The following is a 12,276-nucleotide window of genomic DNA, read 5'->3' on the forward strand; positions in this document are numbered from 1 at the left end:
GAACATCTTTCAGAAAGACAAACTTAATGCATAAGCACCAATTACCTTTGAGGGCTGATAGTAGGATCTAAAACAGCTAATCTCCATAAGACGACCATCTCATCACACATACTAGCGCAGGCATGAGCAGCGACTTCTGACTGTCCATTACTGCGACCTGTATGTCCACTAGCACTGCTATGAGATGCTGATGTCCGCACATTGTACCACCAACCTGTTATCTGTAGACACAAACCAGAGGGGTGTTGGAAAACGTAAATCAAAATGCACTATTACAAACTTCCTCCCAAGCTTGTTTTGATCATAATTTACAAAGTAAGATCAATAGCTGCTAAGAACTAAATTGTTCAAGACAAGGTGACTTTAGCTCAGTGACTGCTATACACAGCTATAATGAAATCCCTAAAGTACTGTACACAAAGGTTAGATTGTGGACATTGTCTGACTGCTTCCAATAACACATTAACATTAAATGTTAACTAGGGGTTATCTGAATATATAACATTTTTCCTATTTTGCTAGTGCCAGTGTAAAAGTAAAATAAAAATTACATACCGTACGTTTTTACAAAATATTTAACATATCTTCTATTGCTGCTGACACCATAATGTGTTAGTGATATTTGCAGGCAGGACCTAGATATGCCACTTTAGGCCATGGCAAGTCCAGATGCAACCTTCAATTATAGATGAATTGCCAGTGCTAGTGGCCACGGATAATGCTAGCAAATTACCCATAAGTACAAGCTGTACCTCAAGGCAGCAATTCCCAGTACAGCCTGCAAATATCAGTAACACATCACTACCACCAGTCACTAACATTACACATAAGGGAAGCCTAACGATCTAGTAAAAATTAGGATTTCATCATATGCTTGTGGACCCTATTTCACATTTGATAATCATATCTGCTTATGCAGCAGCTGTCTGGCACCAGATGCTACAATTCAAGCCTAATGTCCATTAACATTTCCAAGTTGTGGATAGATTTGGGGAAGGGGGATACGCTTATTTTTTTCTTTAACAGTCTTTTAATTTAAAAACTTTTCCCCTGTGTCTAAAAGAAGCTGTCATAACATGATGTGTGTCCTCCCAGCACCCCTATGTATGCATATCACAGATACCAGTTATCTCTTGCCTGCCAGCTATTAGATTAGCAGTGATCTGCATAACGAGGAGTGCTTTCAGGACACACATCAGCTCTCTGTATGTGCCTCTACATCATCATGACATCACAGATTTCCCTAGCAATAACCCAAATGCAGGAAAGTTTCTAACATTCGGGTCCCAGTGCTAAGCACAGTATTCACTTTAAGCTCAGTGTTTACAATGCATTCAGAAGATCTTTAGACCCTTTCACTTTTTTTCCTTTGGCTATGTAGTAAAATAAAATTAAAAAAAATCAATATTTTGCACTAAATATCCCCTAACGACAAAGTGAAAGAAGGAATGTTATAAAACTTTACAAATTTACTAAAAAGAAAAAACTAAATTACATTGACATAAATATTCAGACCCTTTACTGGGTTCATACTTAACCCCTCAATGACAGAGCCAATTTTCGTTTTTCCTCCTCTTTCATTTTTTCCTCCTTTAAAAGGCCATAGCACTTGTATTTTTTCCCCTGCAAACCCACATGAGCCCTTATTTTTTGCGCCACTAATTTTACTTTGCAATAGCAGACTTAATTTTTGCATTAAATACGCTTTGCAACAACAAAAAAAATTATATGCGCTGTAAAATTGGAAAAAAAAAACAATTATTTTTATTTGGGGGGCTTTGTTTTTACACCGTTCTTAAAACTGACATTTATATATGTTTCTCAAGTCGGAACGATTACAATGATATGTAACTTCCATAACTTTTATATTATTTGAAGGCATTTAAAAAAAATATAACCTTTTACAGAAAATTAACGTTCCTTAAAATTGCTCTATTACCATGCTTTGGTCTATGGGGCTGTGTGAGGTATACTTCTTTGTGCCATGACCTGTTCTTTCTATCAGTACTTTGATTGCGTATATGCGACTTTTTGATCGCTTTTTATTAAAATTTTTCTGGATTTGATGCAACGTCAAATACACAATTTTGCACTTTGGCTGGTTTTTGCACTTACGCCGTTTACTGTGCAAGATCAGAAATGAGATAATTTAATTCAGGCGATTACGCACAGGGCGATACCAAACATGTTTTTTTAAACTTACACAGTAATTAGAAGTCCCCCTGGGGGACCTCTAATATAGCTACACTGATCCCTCATAGGGATCAGTGTAGTATGCTTTATACAGCACCGATCAATAAGATCAGTGCTCTGTTGGTCTGGTCTGCTGCAGACCAGATCAATAGAATACAGAGCCATGATCAGCGTCCGACGCTGAGTCCCAGGGCGGTAAGATAAAGAGATCCCCCCTCTGTGAGATCCCCCCAGACACCAGGGAAGGCCCCACAGAAGACTTTTAAATGCAGCTGTCATGTTTGAGAGCTGTATTTAACGGTCTTAATTAGCGGGAGCGGTGATTGGCCGCGCCCACTTATAGCCGTGGTCTCGGGCTGTAGATAGCACCCGGGATCGTGGCAGTTTAGAGCGGAGTCGCAGCGCGGCCCCCCTCTGAGCTCCCCTAGCGACGAGATGGCGTTAATGTACATCATCCGTCGTTAAGGGGTTAAAGCACCTATGGCAGTGATTACAGTCTCCAGACTTGTTCAGTATGATGCCACAAGGTTTGCACCAAGCTCTTTTAGCCTGAATGTGGACTGTCGGTAGACAGCCATTTTCAGATTTAAAACTTTGCTGGGCCACGAAGGGACATTCAGAGCTGTCCTTCCGCTACTACTGTGTTGTCTTGGCTGTGTGCTTAGTGTCTTGGAAGGTGAACCCTAGGCCCAGCTGCTCCATCAAGCTTTTCCTCAACTAAGATACCCCATCCTAGCTGATAAACACCCCCACACCCAATGAAGCTTCACTGTAGGGATGGTACTGAGCAAGAATTTTTTTTTCTTACAGTCTGAGTGTACTTTCTGTGCTTTTGCACAAACTGCGAAAACTGTGACAAGCTTTATAGTGTCTTTTACTGAGAAAAGGCTTCCTTCTGGCTACCCTGCCACAAAGCTCAGACTGCTGGAGTGCTGCAGTGATGGTTCTACAAAACTGTAGGAACTAGTAAGTCTATGTTCAAACATTTTTTTTTACAAACTGACCAATTTTCTGTACCAAAAATATGAAACAAATTTGCCAAGTCTAAGCATAGTCTAAAAGATGAAATATCATCCGAGAACTCTCTCTTTACCAAGCTCTAATACATACCTGCTCATATGTCAGACACTGTTCTGTTAGGATCTCAAGTAAGGGGGCAGCGTTTGTGTCCCGTCTCTTGAACATCTCACGAACAATGGACAAAAGATTCCATATACCTTCTGGTTCTCGTCCTCTTAGGGGGCGCAGAAGACAGGCCCATTCTGCTGCAGCAGGAGGCTCAGTAGATGATAGATACATTGAATTTACATCACTGTTTAGGCAGAAAGAAAGCAATCAGGAGACATATATACACTGGACATATATATACTGGAGCTTCTGAAGACATGCTAATACAAATAAACATAGCTTTACAGAAGTAAATTTAGTAATGATTTCTGATGGTTCTAGGAACTAAACAAATGTAAATTTACCTGAAAACAACAGGAGAGGGGCCACAAAACTTATGAAGCGTCTTCTTTATGTTATCACTCAGGGTAGATTCATCCAGGTACCAAGTGCTCTGGTCAGAGGCAGAGGGACCTGCTGTGGGGTCTGGATCAAAAAACCTACAATAAGCTTATCATTATCAAGCTTTAAAGTAGATGAGATAGCCCAACTTACTGATATTCTAGAAGAATTGGCATTCATATATGAAAGGGTTGTTTGCCAAGCTCTGTTTTTCTGTCTTGATATATATTACATAATGCTGGCTCCGGGTAGCTACCACCGTGTAGGACTAAGTATAACATTCACATGTTTTATGCACAGTCTGTAAAGACTGATGAAGTGCTATGGAATGGAGTTAAAAGTCCCCAACATCATCATTCATTATGATGCCGCAAGCTCTGAAACTATTTAAATTTTCGCGTTACTGTACTGACAGACTTAAGGGGGTCTCTGACTTCATTAAGACACAAACTACAGTCTGCTAGAGCTGTTTTACAATAAAATACACTACACTCACCTCACCCACTCCATTAATGTGAGCCATTCCTGTTTACTTACCAAGGTTACATGTTCCCCCTGCTGTGCTGATGATACTCAGAACCCACTGTGGCCCCAGTGATTGGCTGCACTGTGTTTGGAACATCAGCAGGAGAGCCAGGGGAGCACGTCATCAGGGGAAGTAAAGAGAGGCAATGGAATGGACCAGAGCACCAGTAATGGAATAGGAAAAATAAAACACTAAAACCCCTTTAACTATGGGAATATAAGTGATAGAACTGTGCTGTGTACAACCAGGAGGGGACTAGATGTGTTGTCTTACATTACACTAATATAATGCACTGTACCTAATTGAGCCACCAGCCCTCATTGAGGTAATTGATAAAAGAACCTAGTTTATATGCCAAAAAATGACATATATTAGTCACATACAGTTGTTAATATTTGTGTGTGTGTGGGGGGGGGGGATTGTATTTTGATGCAAATCTCAACTGTGTGGCCTGGTAAATTATTTAAGGAGTACTTTCACTAGTAGCCTATACACTGCAGAGTATGTTATCTATATAGATTTTTTTGTAATTGAACACTGAATAAAATCTACAGCATGCATTCTGTAGAGTTAGAGTATGTTCACACAGGCAAAAATGCACCAAAAAACCGCCTCAAAAAAAAACTGTGGTTTTCAGCTCCTACTGGCTTCAAAATCACTTGAAATCATGGGAAGCTTTAAAAAAAATTGCCTGAAAAGCCACATGGGAAACAGCATCAAAATTAGCATCAAATGCACAGCAAATGTCATGCTGAGTTTAAGGACAATTAAGGCCCTATTACACCAAGCAATTATTGGCTATAGTTGGCCGATAATCGCTTTGTGTAATAGGTCATAGGCAGCAGACTGCCACTATCTCCTATGGGCTCCTCGGACGATCTAAAGATCCTCAGCATTGACCCGTGTAATATGGCCTTTATTCAAGCAGTTTGTGACCATGTGGACACAGTTGGAAAATAGCAAGTAAACTTTAACATGGCAGGGATAAACAAATACTTATCCTAAGATAAAAATAAAATCAAAATATTATTATTATTATCATTATTATTATTATTATTATTATTATTAAGTTGTCATGGAAGTTGTCATCTATACTCTGTATAGGCAGGCAGATCTGCAGACGAAGGTGGGGGGAGTGCTGCCTCATAAGGCCCATTATTCTGCATATCAGGAGAATGGCTGAACAAAATGATGTACATAATATACTGTTCTGTTCGGCATTTCTGCCACTAGTTTGTGCTGTCCTTTTTAAAGGTGGCAAAAACTTGAAAGATTCCCTTAAAGGTTAGGTAAACTACTCCAGAAGACAGAACTGAGAAGATTCAGAGCACTTCTTCAGCCTGGACTTTGTGGTTGTGTGTACTAGAGAAATTACGTGGGTGAAAGAGGAACTGTGTTAAACTTCCTGTGCTTTCTGTGTGGCTAATCCATAGAGGATAAGCAACATAATAATATAGCAATACTGAAAGAAGAGTTATAATTAACAAATGATAAGGTAATTAGCTATGTAAATGTACATGTTTCATTGTCATGGTACTTATCGCTTTAAAAAATGATCAAACTCTCAGACACGTCAGAAGTTTTGATCATTGGGGGTCTGGGGTGCTGATAGCTCATCTGTTTATTTCTGTTCAGCTCTGCTCAGAGAACAGTATGGATGGATTTACAGAAGGTCTATAGACTTTCTAAACACTTTCTCTGAATATGTAAACTGCTCACATAGGTCTCAAAGCAGAACTTGGTAGAAAGAAACATGCACAGTGCAGAGGTGGGTGCTGCCCCTTTGTGTTAGCAATTGATGTGAGTCTCAGCACCCCGGATCCCCACTGATTAAAACATAGCAATATGTCAGATGTTTTTGAAAGCAATATGTACACTTTTAAGGACATCATGAACACAAAATATTAATGGCCATTTACATTGATCACAATATGTATATAAACATACAAACAAAAGTAGTAGTAGACAAATTGTGATATAGGGTATAGACCGAGGGGGAGATTTATGAAAGGGTGTAAATATACACCTGGTGTAAATTGCCCACAGCAACCAATCACAGCTCAGCTTTCAGCTCTGGTAAAATATAAGAGGAGCTGTGATTGGTTGCTGTGGGCAGTGTACACCAGGTGTATATTTACACCCTTTCATAAATCTCCCCTAAGAGTTTATTAATTAAAAAAAGTAAACAGATGCTACCTAAAAAAAAAAATCTTTTCACATATTCATCTTTAACTTTTTTGCCTACAAAGAGGATGAAAAAAATCCTGTGCTAGCAACAAGAAAAATGACATAAAACCACATGCAAGATGACAAGACTCTGGCATCAGCATGATGCTGGTGCTAGACTTGGCAGTAGCATCATGCACACTAATGATGACAACACATCTACCTGGGGCTCCGCAGACTGTGTTAATGGCGGTTGACTGTGAAGACAGCAATTCATCCAGAAGACGCTGAGCAGTAGGCAATATCTAGACAAAGAGAATTGGAGTGAGTGTCCTACAAGTGATAGCTATTGCCTGTGATACATGTAAGTAAAATACTGTGCAAACACAAATGACCCACTTGCTGTGGTAGCTCACTGATGAGATACTGGGCAAACTTCTGCAGCTGATCCCTCTGTAGCCTCGACAAGGACTCAGAGACTGGAGCTCGCAAACAGACCGCTGATGCCTATGGGAAATAAATATCACTCTATGTCACAATTGAAAGGGAACAAAGCTGTCAATATTATCAAAAACATAAGATTGATATTTGGACAATATGATTTATAGTTCAACATGAAGTACTTATATAAAAGTATTGTATAAATGTTGCAGCATAGAAAATTGGTTGTGGTCCGCAGTGTGTAGCATGTTTTCTATTGTAGATAAAAAGATAATATTTTCTCATCACACCACACAACACATTCCCCTTGGCTACTCCAGTTTGCAGTAATGGGGATGAGCAGTTGTGGATACAATGGATTCAATAGACTAATCATGTGTACAGCTGAACCAGCTGCTCTAGGGTCAATTAAAGAACATCAGGAAAAACCTTAGGTACTGCACAGGTAGCTCCCTGATGTGATTACAGAAGCTTATATTTTGCAATGGACTTTAAGTGAAGCTAGGAGTTTATCGTGATGGGTGCCTTCTCTATTTTCCCAGTGTCCTGATACTGAAATCCCACAGACACAAACGTCACATTAAATTATAGAGTAAAGGAACAAAAAAAAGCATGGACGCCTCCATTACGCAAGTAACTAACATTGTGTATCCTAAAGAGGCAGAGGGCCACAACGTGTGAGCACCACTTCGCTCCTGCTCCACAGGTACAGCTGCACGATGTGATCCGGCAACGGTCAAACATCACAGCCACATTGTAGGCACCTTTTGGAGAAAGCATTTGTGGGGGCACCACAGTGGCACTCAAGTGGAAACCTGAAAGATAAAAGTATAACAAACGGTGAATAAACCATTTAATGAGACTATTATACAACAGATGTACCACAAGTGAAGAGGTAACTAGTTACGTTCCCTTACAACCTTAGCACTGGGAAATCAGCTGATAAAATGACATTTTCAAGGGCATGTGCCATCAAAAAATAACAATATTCAAAGTGACACTGTCACCCCCTTTTTGCATTCTGACTTCTCTACACAGGTATAAAAGGTAAATTTAGCAGTTTTCATACTTTATTTTATATCATACGTCATGCTGCTTGTTCAAGTAAAAAGTGATCTTTTATTAACTGCAGATTGTGCTAAGTGGGCGGGGCTTCACAGCAACAGCACCACTTAGCCCCGCCCACAGCACCCCTGTTGGCCCCTCCATGATGTCATAGGCACATAGGCCCCACCCCTCCCCGACCATTGGAACAGGCTGGCATAAAGGTCTATGTGTCGATGACGTCACAGAGGGGTGGGGTCAATTGAAGCGCTGTGGGCGGGGCTAAGTGGGCTGTCCCCGTGAAGCCCCGCCGACTTAGCTCAATTTGCAGTTGATAAAAGATCACTTTTTACTTGAACAAGCAACATGACGTATGCAATAAAATAAGGTATAATAACAACTGCTAAATTTACCCCTTACACCTGTGTAGAGACGTTAGAATGCAAAAAGAGGGTGACAGTGTCGCTTTAAATCAAACTTTAGTGTTAGACACATTTTTTTCTAAATTTTTATTGGTTTTTCTTCCAAAAATTGTATTATGTGTGTTAACATAACTCTAAAATCTTGCAGTTATCGCTCTGACTACTAAGGCTGAGACTGAGGCACGACCTATTCTGCAGGTAAATACAAATCTGATGTTATGTACCTGTAGGAGATGTGATGCAGATTCTTAAGATATCCTTTGGTGCACTGGAGGCATTTCTCTGACCTGTCGCCTGCCAGCTTCTTCCGCTAACTATATGCATATGTCTTCTTTCCTATGCCCAAGATCCCATGTGTCATTACTGACCATTACTGGCCAGTGCACCAAAGCAGCTCATTTACATCTTTGTTTTCTTCTCTTTATCTATTACAATGAAACAATGCAACGGATCCAATGAAAAGGATATCTTTAGAATCTGCATTACGTTGCCTACAGTTACATAACAGGAGGTTTGTATACATGAACCCTTCAAGTAGTCATTTCATCAGCAGGCATTTAGGACGCATTCCAAGGGTTTTCAGGGGTGTTACCAGGCGAACATAGGGCAGAACACAAAAGTTTTAATTTTGGCAAAACTGTCTAATCATGTACAGTAGATAAATAAAAATCTACAATCAAAAAACTGATTAGAAAATAAAATGTACTGTATATCTGGTCTTTATAATAATAAAAAAAATTGAAAATAAAAAAGGAGATGAGAAGGGTGACACATTCCCTTTAGAATCTTCAGTTTAACGTGTCACTATGGGGGTTTTTTAGTTTGTTATTTTTTTGCAGAAATCAATAGTCCAGGCGATTTTAAGAAACTTTGTATTTGGGTTTATTAGGCAAATAAACCCAAATCTCTCATTCACTGCTCATTAGCAGGAAATCTCGACTCTCGAGATTAGTCGGCAGCAGAGAGCAGAGAACAAAGGATTACACAGTGGGACCTGTGTAAAAGCCAGTATTCAGAGGTCAGAGAGGTCAGTGCTGACTTCAGCACTGGCTAATAAACCCAATTACAAAGTTTCCTAAAATCGCCTGTACTATTGATTTCTGCAAAAAAAAATAAAAATAAATAAACAACAGTGACACTTTAACCCCTAGACGTCCCTGGACGTAGGGTTACGTCATGGAAGTCTGTCCCCAGACGACCCATGACGTAACCTTACGTCCTGGGTGTTTCTCCCGCTATGAAGCGTGCTCCGGAGCGGAGCGTGCTTCATAGCAGGTGGGGGCCTCACCGGTAATGACACGCTGCAGCGATCGCGCTGCCGCGTGTCATTAACCCCTTAAACGCCGCGGCATTTAAGTGTAAGTGACAGGGGGAGTCCCCTGTCACTTACCGATCGGGACCCCCGCAGTGTGACTGCGGGGGTCCCGATCGTTGAAACGGACTGCCGGAGGTCTCTTACCTGCCTCCACAACTCTGCTATGCAACGCACACAACTCTGCTATGCAACGCACACAACTCTGCTATGCAACGCACACAACTCTGCTATGCTACGCTCTCAACTCTGCTATGCTACGCTCTCAACTCTGCTATGCTACGCTCTCAACTCTGTTATATCTTGTGGATATCAGCTCTGCTACATCATGGACCAATCAGACGTAAGCATTGCATGATGGGAGATGTAGTTTTCTGGCTGGAGCCATGTTGGATATAGTTCGGCTTTCTAAAAAACTTGTAACTCAGGAACGGAAGCAGCTAGAAAGACGGGAGACGGCTCAAAATTCTCAGGGGGACTTGGTGAGTAAGACCAGCAAGGTTTGGGAGCATTTTATTTTTTTAGCTCTTGGGGGGAATACCCCTTTAAGGGAAGTCAAAGGGCATATCATTTCAAAAAGTATTTATTCAGACAACCCCTTTGATAATGTATTATCCTTAATATAGTTTCTTCTGACAACGAATCAAGGGTATAGTCACATGTTGCAGTCCTATGAAGATTTTGGTGTGGCTGAAAAAAAAGAGACAGGTCCACCAAGATGCAATATAAGTTTCTCAAACTTCTGCAAAAATCACAGCTAGAACTACAATATGTCTGCAACATGTAATTCTATCAGAACTGTAGCAACCTAATAGTTCTTACCAATCTGTAAAGGGTCTTTTACAGCTCTCATACGAAACAGTTGCTCTCCCCTTTGAAATTCATCAGCACTGCCATTTGCTAAGCATGAGTACAACCTGTTGAAGAAGAATTTGATAACGGTTACAGCAAGCTGGAACGATTTTTTCTAAGGGTATGTTCACACAGGCAAAAATTGATTTCCACATAAAAAAACATGTATCTGTGAATGGTAAATACATGTTACATTATATTATGTTACATTTATTGGTACATTTTGTTCCTTGACTACTAACTGATCACTGCATTGTGTACTGCTCTTTCCTTACCTAACCATATCTTCCATCTGATGATCGTCCATATTACTGCACAGTTCTGTGCCACACCGCTGTTGTACTGTTTCTATTGGAAATGCATTAACAAAGGCTTAAAAATAAAAGGGGGTACCTATCATTTCACCCAGGGAGAAGTGTTTTTTTGCTTGTTTTTTTTACTATCTATAAAAGTGTCCCAAACAGAAAAACCCTTTAAAGCTTACATAATGCCAAAGTGTCCCACTTTAACTTAGCCTTGGCTTTCTTTACAAGTGCACACTGGCACATTCACCACACACCTTTCAGTCCAAGCTACACACTTTATTAAACAATAAGGTGCAAAAAGGGTCTAAAACACCTAATGCATCTCTAAAGCATGGCAGTTGTTTTGGTAATTCTATATAAAGGAGGTATTTACTATGTTTGATGCATGTGCTTTTTAATAAAACTGACTGAACCATAAAAAAGATTGATAATACAGGTATTTGTATATGAGAAAAACGGGGAAAAAAGTTAAAGGGGTACTCCGGTTAAAAAAACATTTTTCAAATCCACTGGTATGAGAAAGTTATATAAATTTGCAATTTACTTCTATTTAAAAAAAACAAGTTTTCCACAAACTTTACTTCTATGTAAAATTCTCAAGTTCTCCAGTACTTATCAACTGCTGTATGTCCTGCAGGAAGTGGTGTAGTCTTTTCAGTCTGACACTGTGCTCCCTGCTGCCACCCCTCTCCATATCAGGTGGCAGCAGAGAGCAATGTGTCAGATTGGAAACAATACACCACTTACTGCAGCAGCTGATAAGTACTGGAAAACATGAGAATTTTAAATAGAAGTAAATTACAATCTGACAGCTATCTAATATGTATGGCTGTCTCCTGACTCTCCCTCAACTAGAGATGTCAGGAGAGAGAAGGATCAGTCATGTTGGATTTCAACTGCTTAATCCCTTTGCTCTCTAGGAGATAAACTGCAAGCAGAAAAATCTGGCAGCAGCTTAACCCTCTCCCCAGTGGTCAAACATGTGGAGATTAAAGGAAAGCCTGAGATTTCTCCTCTTTGCAAATCCATTCCTGGTTTTGGCTTCAAATCTTTGGCAGATAATCTGTCAGATAATCTTTCTGTGTAAATGGACCCTCACACAGTAAAAACACACTACACGTAAAACAGCATGAGAATTATGCTCATTAGCCCACAAAAAAATCTCGCATTTTAAAGGTAAATAATCATGCTGATGCATAGAGTTATGGTGCATTTACACAGAGAGATTTATCTGACAGATTTTTTAAGCCAAAGCCAGGAATGGATTTGAGAAGAGGAGAAACCTCAGTCTTTCCTTTATGACATGTTCCCTCTCTTTATAGTCTGTTCCTGGCTTTGGCTTCAAAAATCTGTCAGATAAATGTGTGTGTGTAAACACACCATAAGGGGTAAGGATCAATAGACAGAATGATTATGCCAAGGTAGAATCAGTCAATGACAGAAAAAGAGAGGCCCATCCACTCATCCAAATGAATGCACAATCTGTGTAAAATAATAAACATAGAA

The 12,276-nt window shown here is 39.9% G+C and overlaps 1 protein-coding gene across 1 annotated transcript in view; it reads right to left on the bottom strand.

Annotated features, from left to right (window-relative positions):
• The window catches only part of ZSWIM8 (zinc finger SWIM-type containing 8), a 104,165-nt gene that overhangs the window by 48,448 nt on the left and 43,441 nt on the right, over nucleotides 1–12,276 (bottom strand). Inside the window, exons 3-9 of the mRNA XM_069980599.1 lie at nucleotides 10,436–10,530; nucleotides 7,478–7,650; nucleotides 6,794–6,901; nucleotides 6,618–6,699; nucleotides 3,666–3,786; nucleotides 3,304–3,505; nucleotides 46–221 (exon numbers count right to left, since the gene is read on the bottom strand). Coding sequence (XP_069836700.1) covers nucleotides 46–221; nucleotides 3,304–3,505; nucleotides 3,666–3,786; nucleotides 6,618–6,699; nucleotides 6,794–6,901; nucleotides 7,478–7,650; nucleotides 10,436–10,530 — 957 coding nt within the window. The remainder of the gene's footprint in view (nucleotides 1–45; nucleotides 222–3,303; nucleotides 3,506–3,665; nucleotides 3,787–6,617; nucleotides 6,700–6,793; nucleotides 6,902–7,477; nucleotides 7,651–10,435; nucleotides 10,531–12,276) is intronic.

This window comes from Dendropsophus ebraccatus, chromosome 8, assembly GCF_027789765.1.
Source record: "Dendropsophus ebraccatus isolate aDenEbr1 chromosome 8, aDenEbr1.pat, whole genome shotgun sequence".
Lineage (NCBI taxonomy): Eukaryota > Metazoa > Chordata > Amphibia > Anura > Hylidae > Dendropsophus > Dendropsophus ebraccatus.